This window comes from Myxocyprinus asiaticus, chromosome 2, assembly GCF_019703515.2.
Source record: "Myxocyprinus asiaticus isolate MX2 ecotype Aquarium Trade chromosome 2, UBuf_Myxa_2, whole genome shotgun sequence".
Classification (NCBI taxonomy): domain Eukaryota; kingdom Metazoa; phylum Chordata; class Actinopteri; order Cypriniformes; family Catostomidae; genus Myxocyprinus; species Myxocyprinus asiaticus.
This window is the reverse complement of record NC_059345.1, coordinates 26,763,951-26,780,567: the sequence shown is the minus strand read 5'-3', so window position 1 is coordinate 26,780,567 and position 16,617 is coordinate 26,763,951. Positions and strand designations below refer to the sequence as shown.

The window sequence follows — 16,617 nt, the reverse complement described above, 5'->3', positions numbered from 1 at the left end:
TGAATAGTTGGTAGTGACTTGTTGGTAAATGTATATTTATATTATGTTTAAATTATTTCACTGTTATAAATTCCTCAAGCTGTGTTCAACTTGTATAGCATTCCCACATGTTCTCACACAAACATTTGAGGCCTTAGAGCGGGCAAATGAAGTCGCTTCCAGTTCTTAATGGTGGACACCATTTTATTTATGAGTCTTCTTTTATGACTAAGAAATATTCTGTGTACACATCACATTACTATAATAACTTGACTGGGAGGCATGTGGCATCACATTTGGTGTTCTGCAGAATATATGATCATCAGATGTAGGATCATCTTTCTTTTGCCCCAGAATGACCTTAGCCATCTCCCACTAGATGTCTAAACAGATTCCAGGTTAGCGTCAGAGCAGATGCTGCCCACACAGTGATTTCTATTTCTACTGATTTCTATGCATTTACATTGACCATGCATGTTTCAGAGAGAGATGCATATCTACAACCCCTTTGGCTGTACTGGTAATCAATAATCAACTGACATATCACATCACCCCATCTTGCCATTTAATGGGTTTTTATTGATTTCTTTGCAAAAGTGTTACATATCTGTGCATATTTGTGGAGTATGAGTTGTGCTCCTGCTATAAAACTACAGAAAATTCATTTGGACTGAAAAAAACTTTGTGGAATATTGCACTTTGGTTTTATATAATCTTGAAATTTCTATTTGAGGTCCTTGTCAGCAGATACAGGATTTTGAATGTTTACATGTAAGACTGAAATGTTAGGAAAGACGTCTGTTATTCTGAGGAAACATAATAGACTGATCCATCTGACATCACAAAATGTTATGTCAAAACCATGTTGTGGAACAACAATATGAAGGTATTATATTTTAATGTCAACAAAAGATGTATTTTAATTGTCTAATTTAAACCATTTGCCTTGCACAATCCATAAGTGCATCCTAGCCAGTTTCTTTTTCAGACTACATTGCTTTAGAGGCATCAAAAGACTGCATTTCATTTTAACAGCATTTGAACAATGATGTTCAGTTTTGTGTAAGGCAAGCAATTTATTTAAAATGTTCTAACTTATTGTTTTTTTAGAAAAAGAAATGTTCAGAAGACTTTTTGTGGGCTGCTGTTCAACACTGTTAATTGAGAACATTTGCATTCGTTTTCTTTCCTCAAACTGGCATATTTTGCATAATTGGCTGTGAAATATCTGTTTGGCAGGGATGAGAAATGTCAGCTGCAACCGCTGGATTTACTCCCAGTCTATAAATACACCGAGGTTAAAAGTTGCTCATAAGTTTGTTAAACTATGATAGTACTTGGGATGTTCCCAGGTATAAGTCTGAGGCAATATATATTGAGTATTGAGCTTGTATTGTGCGTTTGGACAGCATTGTGTATTGCCAAGAATTTCTGGAGGGAAATCCTTTTGGCAATCCTTAGTCATTATGAAAGCTGGTAAAGCTTTTTCTTCTTTGAATTGCTGCATTGTCTCTTTTTTGTTTTCAAATGCCTTGAATTACATTGAACACTTTTGTGAACATTTCAAACAGCAGAGTTGTTGGAAATGTTGTTGGTTATTGAATTGTTGCACCCTTTATGAACAAGTTGAATAAATGAAGCCATGGCATAAAATGTTTTGTTTGCCTATTTTTTTTAAATTATAAAAGCACAGAAAATGCTTTCAGTAGAAAAAAAAATCTCATTTATTTCACATAGGACACGCACACACACACACACTTGATAATTGCACTTGCTCCCCCAATCATAGCACAGTTCACACCAAAAATTACAACAAATTTTGCAAATAAGATTAAAAACACTAAAAATGATTAACAGAAATTGAGGATTTGCCAGTTACAGCACATATTCCACAAAGACACATTCAGAAGTCAATAAATATAAAAACATTTTCATTTCAGCAGATAAAAAAACGATTTGTTTTTTAAAATAAATATTTAAATTAGCATTTCAGAATTTTGTAGCATTTAGCACACTGTCTGCCTCCTGCTTCCTAACATCTTCCAGATTTTCATAGGGCTGATCTGTGGACACATTTAGAAATAGTATGAATATAGTTTAGAATAATTTGAAGACTGCTAGTGCTAAATTAAAATATAGAAAAATAAAATAAAAATAAAAAATGATTCAATAATCACATACCTGTTTTTTTCAGCTCAAGCTTACTTGAATCATAACCAGTACTGTTGCGGCTGTTTAATAGAAATTAATAATTAAGATTAATCATGAATTACCTTAAAACCTTTTCGAAGTTGCAATATGTTTCAAATGTGTGCTTAGCTTTATACATTTTTAACATTATTGCAAGATCAGCATTTCAAGATTATTAGAGTATTTTTTAAAATGGGCTTTACCTGTGTTTCTTGCAAATGCACGCAATTGTTGTGATTATAAGGATGATGCCAAGGGGCACAAATACTCCAATCAAAATAATACTTGTTTCATCTATAAAGCAGCAAGCAGTAAAAACTATGTTACATAACATTTGCATACAACTTTGTTTCCTAATAAGTATACAAGTGTAGTTACATTAAGAGTGGTAAACTTTATTGATTATTTATTGCAATGTAATTACATTATTAATTTGAGCATGAAATATAATATGCAATAGAAATACATTTAGGCAAATACTTTAGTTAAAGAGTTAAAGACACTGCTTTTGATGGATGGTTTAAACATGTCTTAGGTGAATATTATTAGAATGATATACTATGGCTATACTAAATGTACCTGGATCATATTCAGGGTATTTTACACAATGTACTGTTAATATAGTTTTTTTCACAATTACTTACCTAAACCTTTTTTGGGGGGGATTTTCAAAATCTCACAGTTTTTGCCCTCAAAGTCCTCGACACAAGTGCAGGTATACCCAGAACCATCTGATGTCTCCACACAGGTACCTTCATTTAGACAGGGTGAGCTCAAACATGGACTCGCTGAGAGAGAGAGAGAGAGAGAGAGAGAAAGGGGGCAAAAGAGATTAGAGCTGAAATTAAATATCAGTGCATTACTCATCTGAAACACCTGTTCCTAAGATGATTCATGCATCCACATTACATCCAATCCAGGACTATTATTTCCAGAATATGGAGATAAAATGCTAAGGCAGGTCTAGCTATGCATTAAGCAAAAATGTATGAGCCATAATGTAAATGCACTGTAGTCACAGCTAAAGGACATTGTTAGGTACAATGCAAAACACAGTACCAGCTGCAGCCTCTTCAGCTATGACTTTATTCACAGTATGGCACAGCCTCGAGTGCCTTATTGCTTTTATAAAAGTGTTACCACATAATAAAATTTGAAGAACACCTGTTTATTAACATGTTACTTTTTATGTTTCATGTTATAGGTAAAATCATCCATGCCATCCTTCCATTGGATGATACTGGGTGAATTCCAATCGAAAGTGAGCATCCCTATGCCCTTCTCACTCTGAAGAGTACTCTAAAGGGAGCAGGGTATTACTGTATACTGTAAATGTACCCTTTGCTCACAGTTTTGTGGAAGGGCCCTTTGTAAAGGTATTCAGTTGCTCACTTTTGTTTGGAACAACCCTTTAAGTACCATCTCCTTCCTGTAATGCCCTTCAAAGGTGCAAAAATGCCATCTGGAATTCGGCAATTGTCCGACAGTAAATGGTATCAATGTTGCTTTGCAACAAAAATAGTGATCAGTTATGGGTGCTGCACAGTAATACACTGACGAAGGCAGACAGCCGAAGCATTTGTACTATTTTTTTTATCTCCTGCTTGAATCTAATAAAGTATTTTCAGGGTGCAGACCTTTTCACATTTTCATGCTGCACAGCAAAACAAATAGTTGCTTGGTGAAGAGATCATAACCGCTTTATCATGAATAAAGCACGGCTATTGACCAATCAGCATACTTTCCACTTTCCAGTCACAATAGCTTATTAACAATAACATTTTCAATAACATGGTTTTAATATAATAACAGTGTGAGTAATCGTGATCAAGGACTCACTTTTATAGCAGTCACGTTTGGTATCAAACACCGTGCAAATCTCTGTTTCTCCACAGCTCTTCGGTTGGCAAACAGCACCAGTGGTGGTACATTCACAACTCTGTGAGCAATCATCTGTCACAAACGTCTCCTTCAGCTGTGTGGAAGCATATATAGAAAGATGATCAGCAAGTGCAATATCTTGTTACATCTTTGTGTGAAAATCATTTTACATTACTTCTAGCAAGTGTCGAAACAAACAACAGCCCATATGGTCTAAACTTAATTATATTTGCCCTCCCCCCAACCCAAATTCTGAAAATGTGGTTGAATCCTTGCTTTTAACCTTTGTTAGTAGTATCGTACATGCATTAAAAGGCATACCGTATAGTAACGACCCAGGTAAGTGCATCCACATTGGTTGAAAGGCACACAGTCATTGTCGCTCAGAGCAAAGCCAGGGGCGCACTGGCATCCCTCCACACATTCAGTCTGCTCACACTCTGAGGGAGCTGCCAGGTCTGCACAGGATGCTGGGCATGGTGTCATACAGGTGGAATAGGTGCTGTTGGCCACACATTCCAGAACTGAAGGGGAAACACACACACACACACACACACACACACACACACACACACACACACACACACACACACACACACAGTCAGGATTAAAACCAAAAAATTTATAAGAAATATGCACTCTTATTGCCTATATAATTTCAGGCAAAAATGTGGAAGATTTCTGTCTCTCTGTGTGTATAATATAAGAGTGTGTGTGTCGGTCAGGTTTTGCCTACAAGTGGGGACTAATTTTCCCCATCAAAACCTGAAATTACCTGCATTTTGTGGACCAGCCAATGATCCCGATAAGGGAAATTGCTTAATAAACAAACAAACATACTAAATGGCTCAATAACAAAAAACAAAAAAACAAAAAAAAAAATGCTAAATGCTTTAGTGTAGGGTTGGCATTAAGGGATCAAAAATATCATTAGCTTAATATAAGATCAACAGAGTGCAACAGTGCCCACCCACTTTTTTCAGCTGTCTTGGTTCCGTACTTATTTTTTGCATTAATTCCTTCTAAGTATAGAAACAAAATATTTTTAATTTTATTGCAAAATATTTAGATATTTGAAAATATATAAGTAGCTTGAGAGTGTAGGAGGATGACTTGATTGCATCATTCAGAGTGCGTCAAGCCAATGGGCTGGTCACTGCAGAGCTTTTTTGGCGTGCTTTGATTTCTAGTTAGTGGAGCATTTCTCTTCAGGATCATGGGTAGTGTAGTTCTGACCAAAAAGGTTGAAATAACAAAGGACTAATGGGTTCAACTGAAACATATACTATTGATTGACAACCTCGGAGCACAAGGTAGGTCTGTCTTTAAAGGTTTATAAGTTATGGTTCAAAATCAATTCGCCTAAGGAAAAATTGAATGGGATTTTTTGTTGCGCTCTATAGAAGTCAATGAAAAGTCCTCACCATGATATAAAAACAAAGACACGATTATATATATATATATATATGTGTGTGTGTGTGTGTGTGTGTGTGTGGGTGTGTGTATGTGTGTGTGTTTTTTATAGTTCGAAACTGGGAGATGTTTATGCTATTTGTGTGCATAATGTGTGTATTTGTCTGTCATACCACAATCCATCTGTTGTCTCCACTGCCCAAGTTTGACACCCACATCTTGGCAAGCCCGAGCATAGACAGCATAATTTTCACAGCGCAGAACTAAACTGCCCTGCTCTGCGCACAGGTCAAACACACAGTCCCTGCAAAGCACATATACACATTGGTCACGAAGGACTGTGCATCCATACCAACACACACATTGCACAATATCTCAGTCAGTCACTATTTACATTCACATGTTCTCATTCAGAGTTAGTGAAATACACACCCACTCCCCACTTACGTTATTCTCTTTCTATCATTATCAGACAGTTACATCAGATGTGTTCTCAGGAGATTAACACATACTTGTTTTCGCACAAGCACATACACACCCTCTCTCACACACACACACACACACACACACATTACTCACTCCTGGAACTTGTCTGGAGAAATCTTAGCATGGCAGGCGGCAAAAGGACCTGCAGGGTCACTTAGAGCTCCACACTGTTTATTCCCATTCAGCTCAGCCAGCTGAGCATCAGTACAGCCTGTTGTCTCAAAGCCCGAATCTGGATCTTCCTCTACTTCACGTCTATTAATAGATGAGTATTAGTCTAGTAGTAAACCATTTAATGTTATTAACTAATGGTGGTGTGCAAACACTTTATAAAACTGAAGGAAATGTAATAAAGTAGTAAAGTTAATGGAGGTATATGGCTAAACCACGTGAAAATTATCATTCCTGTATATTTATAAATAACTTGGGTATGAATGACCCAAGTTCAGCCATGAAACTCTATAGTTCTTGAGCTTGATATCTGTAAGGCCAATCGGCTCACTCACATGTGACATGTTAAGCCAACTGGCTTGCATGGTGTAAGCTGATTGGTGCTTTGACGTAATCCGGTAGCCAATCAACTTGCATCTATCTCCTCGCATAACATTTAAATGGCTCAGTTTTGCAGTCAAGTCAGTTTCTCTGCAGCATGCTGTGAGAGTTTTTTCCCTCTAAAAATGCTATTTGCTCAGGTGGTTTGCTGGGGATTTTCTTCTATCAGCTTGCAACTTACGATCTGCTTTTGGCCATGGCACATACAAGCGCAACTTTAACAAGGTAAGCCATAGCCAAATCTGGCTGCCACACTGCGTGATCTTAGGACATTAGATTAAATTCCACACATAGCTAGTCTAAGTCACTAGTTAAATAAACTCTGGGTTTTCCTGGTTCAGGTACACATTATGAGTTAGGTCACTTGCCGTTTAAGCCCTTCGGCCAAGCAGCCCGATGTACACAGAATTTAGTTCATTAGCATTACGCCATTTGGCCAGTGGCCATAGGCACACGTAGCTAGCAAACACTTGGTGCACATGGCTCTTTGGGGCAGCAGCAGTACACAAGTCTTGCCTATAGATCTGCTTTGCTGGGGGACTGTTTTTTGTTTTTATGTTATGAGTCTTGTGCAGCTTTTCTGCTTTGTTGGGGGACTCTTTGTAATGTCTGTTTGTGCAGCAGCATGTTCATACATGTTAGATGCAGCATCTTGTGTTTTGTCTAATTGTGCAGTATTTCTGTGTATTTTCTAGCAGTAGCAAGTCTCTGTACTTTTCTGCAGCAGCATCGTAGCAGATCTAGTTTGCCAAGACCAATATGCTTTCAATATGCCATACCCACATTAACATACCAAATCTTTCAGAGAGTTCTCATGACTGAACTTTCATAACAGATAACGGGAGTCTGCCGTACTTGTGCAGGTGCACCATTTTTGGTAGGGATGCGCCGCGAACACCCGCCCCATCTTTGTCATTAACTCTCCAGCTGTCTCCAAACTCTTTGAGGTTGCGGGTAATCGTGCCATCTGGTTTTGTGTACTCATTATTGGAGCTTCCATCATAATTACCACACAGACCAAGCACACGAGATTTGTATACACTGGGCAGGGTCACCACTTCAGGAGACGGGGAGAGAGAGAATTTTTGATTATATACTTGTCCTTAAAAATATGCAACACATGCAAGCTTGGCATGAAATTAATTGACAGCTGCACCATACAGTTTGGCCAAGTGCAAGATGCCCTCTGTTTTAATTTCTCTGGTGCTAAAATCTAATTTGTGAGATTGATCTTTTTTCACCTGCTTGGGTGTTGCCATCAAAGCGCACTGAAAGGCCAAAGTCCGTTGAGAGCATAACAAAGCGAGACTTCATTTTTATAGTAACTCCTTTTACAGGACTGTAGGGTGGAGAAATTCTCTCGCCATTGACCTAATGGAAGAAAACAATGCAAAAAAGACTCAGCCTACAGACTACAATATATAGGGACTGTATTTCAAAGCACAGTCCATATAGGTCCCAATTGAACCACACATAATTTCTCTTTGAAAACATGTGGAGTCTCCATCATAAACTGTCAAAGCCCTAATCATTTCTGTGCTGCAAAGGATGTTCAATTTGCAGTTAAGTTATCTGATGTAGACATTCCACTATATTGTGTATTGCCCAAAAAATACATGAATCCATATAACAGCGGTGATTTTAAAGTCATGTCCCATGACTCTCTCACCAGCACTTTCTTCTTCTGTAAAATGTGAACACTGATGCCATACACATCCACGTAGACATCATGCAAGAGAGACACGCGGCTGAGAACTCCTTGACGTTGATTTTTGCCACGGACAATGAAAGGAGTGAGGGAGCTGGGCAGATTGTTGCCTTGGGTTAACACATAGGTATAGAGTCCTTGGTAGTGGTGATTGTATTTGTCAAAGGTGCGATAGTGAGGATCCCCAGCAATATTGCAGTCATCAAATTCTATGAGAAGTAAAAGTAAGAAGCAGTCATTACTCAAATTTGACCTTTGGTCATGAAGTATTCCTTGTTGCATAATGTAGCTGTACTTACTGTTTCAGATCAATATTCAAATAATAAATTAGAGAATGAATTGAATGTAAACTAATAAATAGACTTAGTTTACATAGTTTGACAAGGCTAAAAGACAAAACATATAGGTAGATCTTTCAATTCTTTCTCTGTCTTTCATATAAAGTAATTCTCAACTTTTGCTCACTGTGATGGCCTGATTCAGGTAATTTTGTCTTATTTGGAATATTTCGCATTGCAAAATGTTCCTAACTCACTCTCCGGTTTGCAGTAACGGTCTCCATCCTTGTCAAGAGCACAGATTGAGCTGTCATCACATTCGAAAGGCTTACAGGACAGCACTCCTCCAAGGCTGCAGCTGCACTTTTGGTCACAGCGGTCCGTTATCCATGAATCTCCCACCTGAAATACATGACTGCCATTATTGTAACATTTAATTATGTATAAAATGATACCACTGACATCTTTCTGGCACTTTCTTTCAAGTATCATTTAATGCCTTTGAGCATTATTAATTTACACAGGGAATAATTTCAGTATTGAGCTGTGTTTGAAGTGTAGTTTTTTAGCTTTCAAAGAAATTTCCAGTAGATAGATTTGAGTGGTCTAGGTATTTCTGTCAACTATCATGTTGTTCTCGCAAACGTTTCTTTAAGTTGCGGAAAACTGCAACTAATAATCTGTTGTTTTGTTGTAATCTCCAAAGTTTACTCACATCATGATACTCTCCATTGCTGTCAACACATCCGCAGCTTGAGAGGGGAACACACTTGCCGTCACTTAACACGAAACCTGCATCGCACTGGCAGCCTTCTATACAGCTGTTGGGTGGCAATGGGCAGAATATGGGGAAGAGGTCAGCACAAGTGGGAGGACATGGCACTGTGCAGTCAGAGTAGTGACTGTTGGGAGGGCATGGGAGAGCTGGAGATATACAAAGAAAGGAGCTATGATGCATTGTACGTGAATTGCAAAGTTTAAGAGGCCATTTCTATGAAAGATTATGCATAAGCATTCATTAACATTTTAATTATGATTATGATTCAATTATGATAAGCCTTTATGTTATCTTGGAGTAGTGTGGTGATGCACAGATATGTACATCTGTAGTTCTAAACTGGTTTTGCTTCAGGATCCAGATTTGATCTCAAGTGGCGACCCAACAATGTACAACATTTTTTTATTGTACAAATGTACTAAAAGTTAACATGAACTGCATAGGCCAAACAACATGCAAAATTGTTAACATGGCATAGGCTGAATAGGAAAACTGCCAATTTTGCAAAAGCTAAACAACAGCAGAAGTGTGATTTGCCAGCCTAACACATGGAACAAACATTGCATTAGCCATATTACTAAATAACTGATGAATTTACACCAAAATATTGTAAACATTGATTGGACAAACTAGAACCCACTAGTTGCAAGATTTCATAAATGCTTAGTTGTATCAGCATTGCATTTCTGCTCCCTTTATATCTTTACTATTCTAACCAGATTACTCTTTTCCTTTTACCCACACTCTCATCACATCTCTGTCCATCCCTTGGTCTCTTTTACTTACGACAGTAGGTGTTGTTTCTCCAGCTGATCGTGACTCCAGCACTCTGACAGGCCTGGGCGTAAGCCTCAATGTTATCACACAGAGTTGACTGCATGCCGTCATATTCACACATGTCATATATGCAGTTGCCCAGGAAGGCCTCTGGAGGAATGAGTGAGTGACAGGGCTTGAAGCGATCAGACAGGATAGGCTCTGCACACTGTGACCTGAAGGCTTCTTCCTCATCCTCATCACAGTTGGGATTGACATCAGGTCGTAAATCAGGTTGGCAACTGTGGTTGGGGGAAAGAGGAACAGATGAATACAACAGAAAAAATTAAGACAAATGTGACCTGTTCCAAGTCAGATTGACCCATAAAACACATTGAGTTTTATGCAATAAAGTAAAAAGGAAAGTCTCAGGCAACATTTAAATGATTTTCAATTTTTGGTGTAAAAATAATAATAATAATTTTTAAAAAAAAGTACGCTGAAAGCGTGATTATTTTGCTCATATTCATATAATCTATCTATCTAGGTATATTTATTTCTGTATTATGAATCTGGTTGTTATGGTTCTCACCCAGGATCACTGTCTCCCTCTGCCTTCCAGCTATCACCAAGCTCAATGACATCTTTGGCTGGTTTTCCATTGGGCATCAAGTTATCATCAGAGGAATCACTATTGTAGTTACCGCACATACCACACACCTAAAGTGGGAAAGTGAAAGAATGAGGAAAGCATAACTGTGAGTGTATAAAGCCTGTTTCGGACACAAGTAAATGTTGATCTTGAACATTTGGTGAAATTCTTTCATTTCCATTAATGCAATTGGGCTATTAAAAAAAGGAAACATTCTGGCTTATTAATGAAACATTATCAAAAGGTTTGTAAGACATGCATCAAGTAGGGTGATGATCTAGTTTTGTATTTTGCTGTGCAGTTTGATACCTTGTTGAAATAGTCTCCTGGTACTGTGATCTCAATATGGTGCACTCCATCAAACTTCACGATCAGGCCAAAGTCGGTGTCCAATACGCTGTTTGCTCCACTGGTAAATACCCGTGCTTTGGCTTCAGTGATTTCATAGGGGGTTTTTATCCTGCGTTCATTCAGCTAGTTGGTGGATCAAAGAGATGAGATTACAGGCCAGAAATGTTGCTAGTATGTCATAGAAACGTAATACTTTTTTTTTATTTGTTCAGTTTACTAGCTCTATTCTTTAGTGTCACAGTATCTATGCTGTACACATAATGATCCCACTGATTATGCATTTTTTATAATTTTAACTATTTCTTATCTATTATACAACAGTTCTCGATTATATCCTCATACACAATGGCTTAGAGAAATAATCTGCATAACATGCAATTAATGCATAGTACATAGGTACATATCCTACTCTATGTATTCCTCAGTCCATCCCTTCCTCTTTCATTGGACTCACCGTTACTCTGCCATTCTTGCTGAGTGTGATGTTGGCAGTGGGCAGATAGACGGTCACTGAACGAACATATGAAGCTTCAGGCTGACCACGTTCTTCGTTCTTAGCCACAATGGTGAAGGGTTTCACCATCGAGCTGTTGCATATTGCCACCAGTGTGTAAGTGCAGGTACCCATGTAAGTGTGCATAATGCCATCAAAGGTGTAGTAGTGAGGATCACCAGCAATGTGGCAAATGCCCACTCCTGAACAGAAGGAAGGTGGCAAGGTTAGATTATAATGTTCATATTAACTCTTATTATTATTATATTTGACAAATACACATGTATTTGTATATCCTGTATATTGTTGATTATGATAATGTCACCCTAATGTCAGTTTGATTATAGCTAAAAAACAATATCCATTTCAATCAAGATCAATTTCACATAACTGATCACCAAACTGAAACCACATTGACCAATGATAATAAAAACATTTAAAAACAGTGACAATAAGATTTACTGTATAGAAATAAGATAATTCATTGGTAGAGCATGTACCCCTGTTCACACAGCCCAGTTGACCTTCATTGACTTTACATTCCTGAGCAGGACCACACTCCCAAGCCTCACATGTTACAATATTGAAAGGTGAACACACGCAACGCTCCGTGCAGTCATCTTTGGTAAACCAGCTATCTCCAACCTGAAAAACACACGGATATGTTACATTACACACTTTAAATATCAAAAAGAGGTAGAGCTTGAACTACAAATATAAATGAAATGAAATTAAACTACGTAGTTTTCTTCTTATTGTTTTTATTTTTTTGTGATTTAACCGTTTTTTTTTTATTGATTCAAAAAATGACAAATATTGATCTGTTTCTCACCCACACCTATCACATCACTTCTGAAGACATGGATTTAACCACTGGAGTCTTATGGATTACTTTTATGCTACCTTTATGTGCTTTTTGGAGCATCAAAACTTTTGCCCTACAGAGCTAAAATGTTATTTTAAAAATCTTAATGTGTGTCCTGCAGAAGAAAGGAAGTCATACACATTTGCGATGGCATGAGGGCGAGTAAATGATGAGAGAATTTTCATTTTTGGGTAAACTATCTCTTTAAAGTGATAGCTCAGCCATAATTTAATATTCTGTCATAATTTTCCTACCCTCATGTTGTTCCAAACCAGCGTGATACTTTGTATTATGTGGAACACAAAATATGTTAGACAGAATGTTAGGGATTGACAGTCTCAGTCACCATTCACTTTCAAAATAGGGAGAAAAAAAACACATTCACTGAAAGTAAATAGTGACTCAGGCAAACATTCTGTCTAATATCTCCTTATTGTGTTGTATGGAAGAAAGTCATAGGGGTTTGGAACAACATGATAGTGAATGATGACAGAATTTCCATTAATAATAATAATTATGTAATACATGTTAAATGTGTATTATGTAATGGAATATAGGGGAGTAAACGTCTATTATGTCATTTGTGAATGTAACAAGTTACTCACTACTTGAGTACTCTTTTAATTGGATACTTTCTTACTCAAGTAATTATTTATGTTAGTACTTTTACTTCTGTTGAGTACAGTTTTTGGCTACTCTACCCACCTCTGCTTATGACCTTTTCCAAAAGCAGTAATCACCACTCCCAGAGAATCTGCCGCTTTAGGGGGGTGTATGCTACTCCCAAAAATAGTACAGAGCAGGTGGCGCAGCTGTAAATACCTAAATAACTGAGATCTGGGAATCCCAAAATGTTGAACTAAATTTTCAAAGGATCTCAACACTCCACTCTCATATAGGTCACAGAGTGTACTAACCTCCCTCACAATCCACTCTGACCAGCAGAAAGGGGACTTACACTATATGGCCAAAAGTTTGTGGACACCATATGTGCTTAATGAACATTTGATTTCAAAACCTTAGGCATCAATTTCCCCCTTTGCTGTAATAACAGCTTCCATTCTTTTGGGAAGGCTTTCCACTATACTGTATGTAGTAACATGGCTGCAGGGATTTGCTCTCATTCAGACACAAGGCTATCAGTGAAGTCAGGAACTGATGTTAGTCGATGGGGCCTGACTTACAGTTGTTGTTCCAGTTCACCCCAAAAGTGATCAGTGGGGTCCAGGTCTGGGCTTTGTGCAGGCCAGTCAATTTCTTCCACACCAGACACAGTAAACCATTTCTTTATGGACCTCACTATGTTCACAGGGGCATTGTCATGCTGGAACAGAAAAGGGCTATCCCCAAACAGTTGCCACAAATTTGGAAGCACACAAAGCCCAAGCCATTACATAAAGAAACATTAAGATTTTTCTTTACTGGATTTAATGGAGTAACCAAATTCGTTAATTAGAAGGGTGTGTCCACAAACTTTTGGCCATATAGTGTATTGATACATAATTTTGGGTTCAGCCATATGCTCGAGGCAACATTTAAATAAATGTCCGAATTAAACACCCTGGACACTTTTTGTCCATACCGAGTGCAAATGCGAGATAACGAGGTGTAACTTAACTTCACCGATTAGTTTGATAGAAAGCCTCTGCAATGGCGAAATAGGGGCAAGAACTTCCTGTTCAGTACAAAACCAGGGAGTGGCTCTCTCAGGTGGAAGCGAATGCATAATAATAAAACAAAATCTTGGGTAGGCCTAGCCCACCTTTGTTAATCGGCCTATACAATTTACTGAAATGCAATCTGGGACATTTGGCATTCCAAATGAAGGACTTCGCTATGCTATCGAATTGCTTGAAATAAGAGAGGGGGACATCTATAGGGAGAGATTGTTGCAGGTAGTTGAATTTTGGTATACAATTCATTTTAATAACATTAACCTTCCCAATCATAGATAAATGTAATGAAGCCCACTTGCCCACATCGCTCAAAAACCTTTTTATTAAAGGATCAAAATTAACTCTAACTAAATCACACAAATTTGCTGGGAATAAAATACCCAAATACTTAATGCCCTGTTTGGGCCACTGGAAGGCGCCCGGCTGAAAAGCTGTTACTGGGCAGTACACTGTTAGAGCCAAAGCTTCGGACTTAGACCACTTGACTTTGTATCCCGAGAACATAGAAAAGGAATTAATAATTCTGTGGAAGCAAGGCATAGATCTAGTAGGGTCGGAGATGAATAATAAAATATCTTCTGCGTAAAGCAAAAGCTTATGCGCCACACCTCCCGCCACCACCCCTGGAAAATCATCCTCCTTTCTTATCGCGGCTGCTAATGATTCCAGGGCAAGACAGAACTATAATGGGGAAAAAGGGCAACCCTGCCAAGTGCCCCTATCCAGAGTAAAATAATCTGAAATTAATCTATTCGTTTGTACCACCGCTACCGGGTGTCTATAAAGTAACATAATCCAACCAATAAAAGTATTCCCGAACCCGTACATTTCCAAAATCTTAAAAAGATAATCCCATTCTGCCATATTAAACATCATTTCGGCATCAAGTGAGATGGCAGTGACCAGAGACTGATCATTCGCCACTGACCACATGATATTGATGAAACGCCTAATGTTATCAGAAGGGCTACGGCCCCGAATAAACCCCACCTGATCTATATGTATAAGAGATGTCATAACTTTACGTAATCGGTTAGCCAAAATTTTTGACAATATTTTAACATCTAGCTGGATCAGGGAAATTGGACGGTAACTCTTACACTTGCTTGGATCTTTGTCCTTTTTAAGAATCAAACTGATCTGGGCTTGTGTCATGGTTGGCAGAAGCTTTCCATTCTTTTTTTTTTTTTTTTTTAATTTGGAATGCCCAATTCCCAATGTGCTTTTAAGTCCTCATGGTCGCGTAGTGATTCGCCTCAGTTTGGGTGGCGGAGGACGAATCCCAGTTGCCTCCATGTCTGAGATCGTCAGCCCTTGCATCTTATCACGTGGCTTGTTGAGCGCGTTGCCATGGAGACATAGCGCGTGTGGAAGCTTCACGCCATGTGAAGCCACCGAGAACGAACCACATTATAGTGACCACGAGGAGTTTACCCCATGTGAGTGGTACCCCATATGAGTGGTGGGCTAAAGCACATAACTGGTAATCAGACGGTTGCTGGTTCGATCCTTGAGCAAGACACTTAACTCCAGATTACTCTGGGGGGATTGTCCCTGTAATAAGTGCACTGTAAGTTGCTTTGGATAAAAGCGTCTGCCAAATGCATAAATGTAAATGTAAATGTGACTCTACCCTCCCTAGCAACCGAGCCAATTTGGTTGCTTAGGAGACCTGGCTGGAGTCACTCAGCACACCCTGGGATTCAAACTAGCGAGCTAGTGAACTTCAGCGGTGGTAGATAGTGTATTTTACCACTGAGCTTACCAGGCCACCAGAAGCTTTCCATTCGTTAATGATTCAGTATAAACTTCTAGCAAAAGTGGAGCCAGTTCTGTTGCATAAGATCTAAAAAAACTCAGCGGCAAAGCCATATGGCCCCGGAGCTTTGCCTGTAGACAAGGCCTTAATTACCTCGCCAAGCTCCTCCAAGGTTATCTCAGAATCAAGATAATTTATTTGCTCAGCCATCAATTTAGGAATTTCTAATGGTTCCACAAAGTTTCTAATATCCTCATCAGTAGACGAAGACGTGGAACTATAGAGATCAAGACAGAATTCTTTAAAAACATTATTAATATCAATGGTTGAGGTAAATATTTCACCACTAGCAGATTTCACTGAGGGAATGGTAGAAAAAAACTCTGTTTTATATATCTAGCCAGATGTTTTCCTACCTTGTCCCCTGACTCAAAGTATGACTGTCTTGCCCTGAATAGCCAAAACTCCACCTTCCGCAACAAAATAGTATTATATCTGTATTTCAGTCAGGTCAGTTCTATTCTTCCTATTGTTTAATCTCATTGTGAATTATTTACATTATCACTAAAATGAAGTTGAAAACAAAACATCATTCTTTAGAATGCACTCATTTGACTCTCCCGTCATAAATACAAGATCTTTTTTTTTAAGTGTCATCAATTAACAAATGGAACTTGGAACTGGAGATCTAAAGAATTGGCCTGGAAAAGGATGTGTGTCTATATTGTATCCATGCACAGTGAGGAGGATGGTTCATGTGGCCAAAGAATCTCCAAGGATCACAGCTGGAGAATTCCAGA

At 38.3% G+C, this 16,617-nt stretch overlaps 1 protein-coding gene across 1 annotated transcript in view; it reads right to left on the bottom strand.

The window, feature by feature from the left end:
* Positions 1 to 124: 124 nt before the first annotated feature.
* The window catches only part of LOC127449618 (IgGFc-binding protein-like), a 69,222-nt gene continuing 52,729 nt past the window's right edge, over positions 125 to 16,617 (bottom strand). Inside the window, exons 94-111 of the mRNA XM_051713143.1 lie at positions 12,018 to 12,162; positions 11,479 to 11,720; positions 10,983 to 11,147; positions 10,614 to 10,741; positions 10,052 to 10,323; positions 9,203 to 9,411; positions 8,745 to 8,889; positions 8,171 to 8,418; positions 7,743 to 7,872; positions 7,357 to 7,558; positions 6,043 to 6,204; positions 5,637 to 5,767; positions 4,372 to 4,574; positions 4,009 to 4,144; positions 2,814 to 2,957; positions 2,373 to 2,463; positions 2,161 to 2,210; positions 125 to 2,042 (exon numbers count right to left, since the gene is read on the bottom strand). Coding sequence (XP_051569103.1) covers positions 1,969 to 2,042; positions 2,161 to 2,210; positions 2,373 to 2,463; positions 2,814 to 2,957; positions 4,009 to 4,144; positions 4,372 to 4,574; positions 5,637 to 5,767; positions 6,043 to 6,204; positions 7,357 to 7,558; positions 7,743 to 7,872; positions 8,171 to 8,418; positions 8,745 to 8,889; positions 9,203 to 9,411; positions 10,052 to 10,323; positions 10,614 to 10,741; positions 10,983 to 11,147; positions 11,479 to 11,720; positions 12,018 to 12,162 — 2,877 coding nt within the window. The 3' untranslated portion in view covers positions 125 to 1,968. The remainder of the gene's footprint in view (positions 2,043 to 2,160; positions 2,211 to 2,372; positions 2,464 to 2,813; positions 2,958 to 4,008; positions 4,145 to 4,371; positions 4,575 to 5,636; positions 5,768 to 6,042; positions 6,205 to 7,356; positions 7,559 to 7,742; positions 7,873 to 8,170; positions 8,419 to 8,744; positions 8,890 to 9,202; positions 9,412 to 10,051; positions 10,324 to 10,613; positions 10,742 to 10,982; positions 11,148 to 11,478; positions 11,721 to 12,017; positions 12,163 to 16,617) is intronic.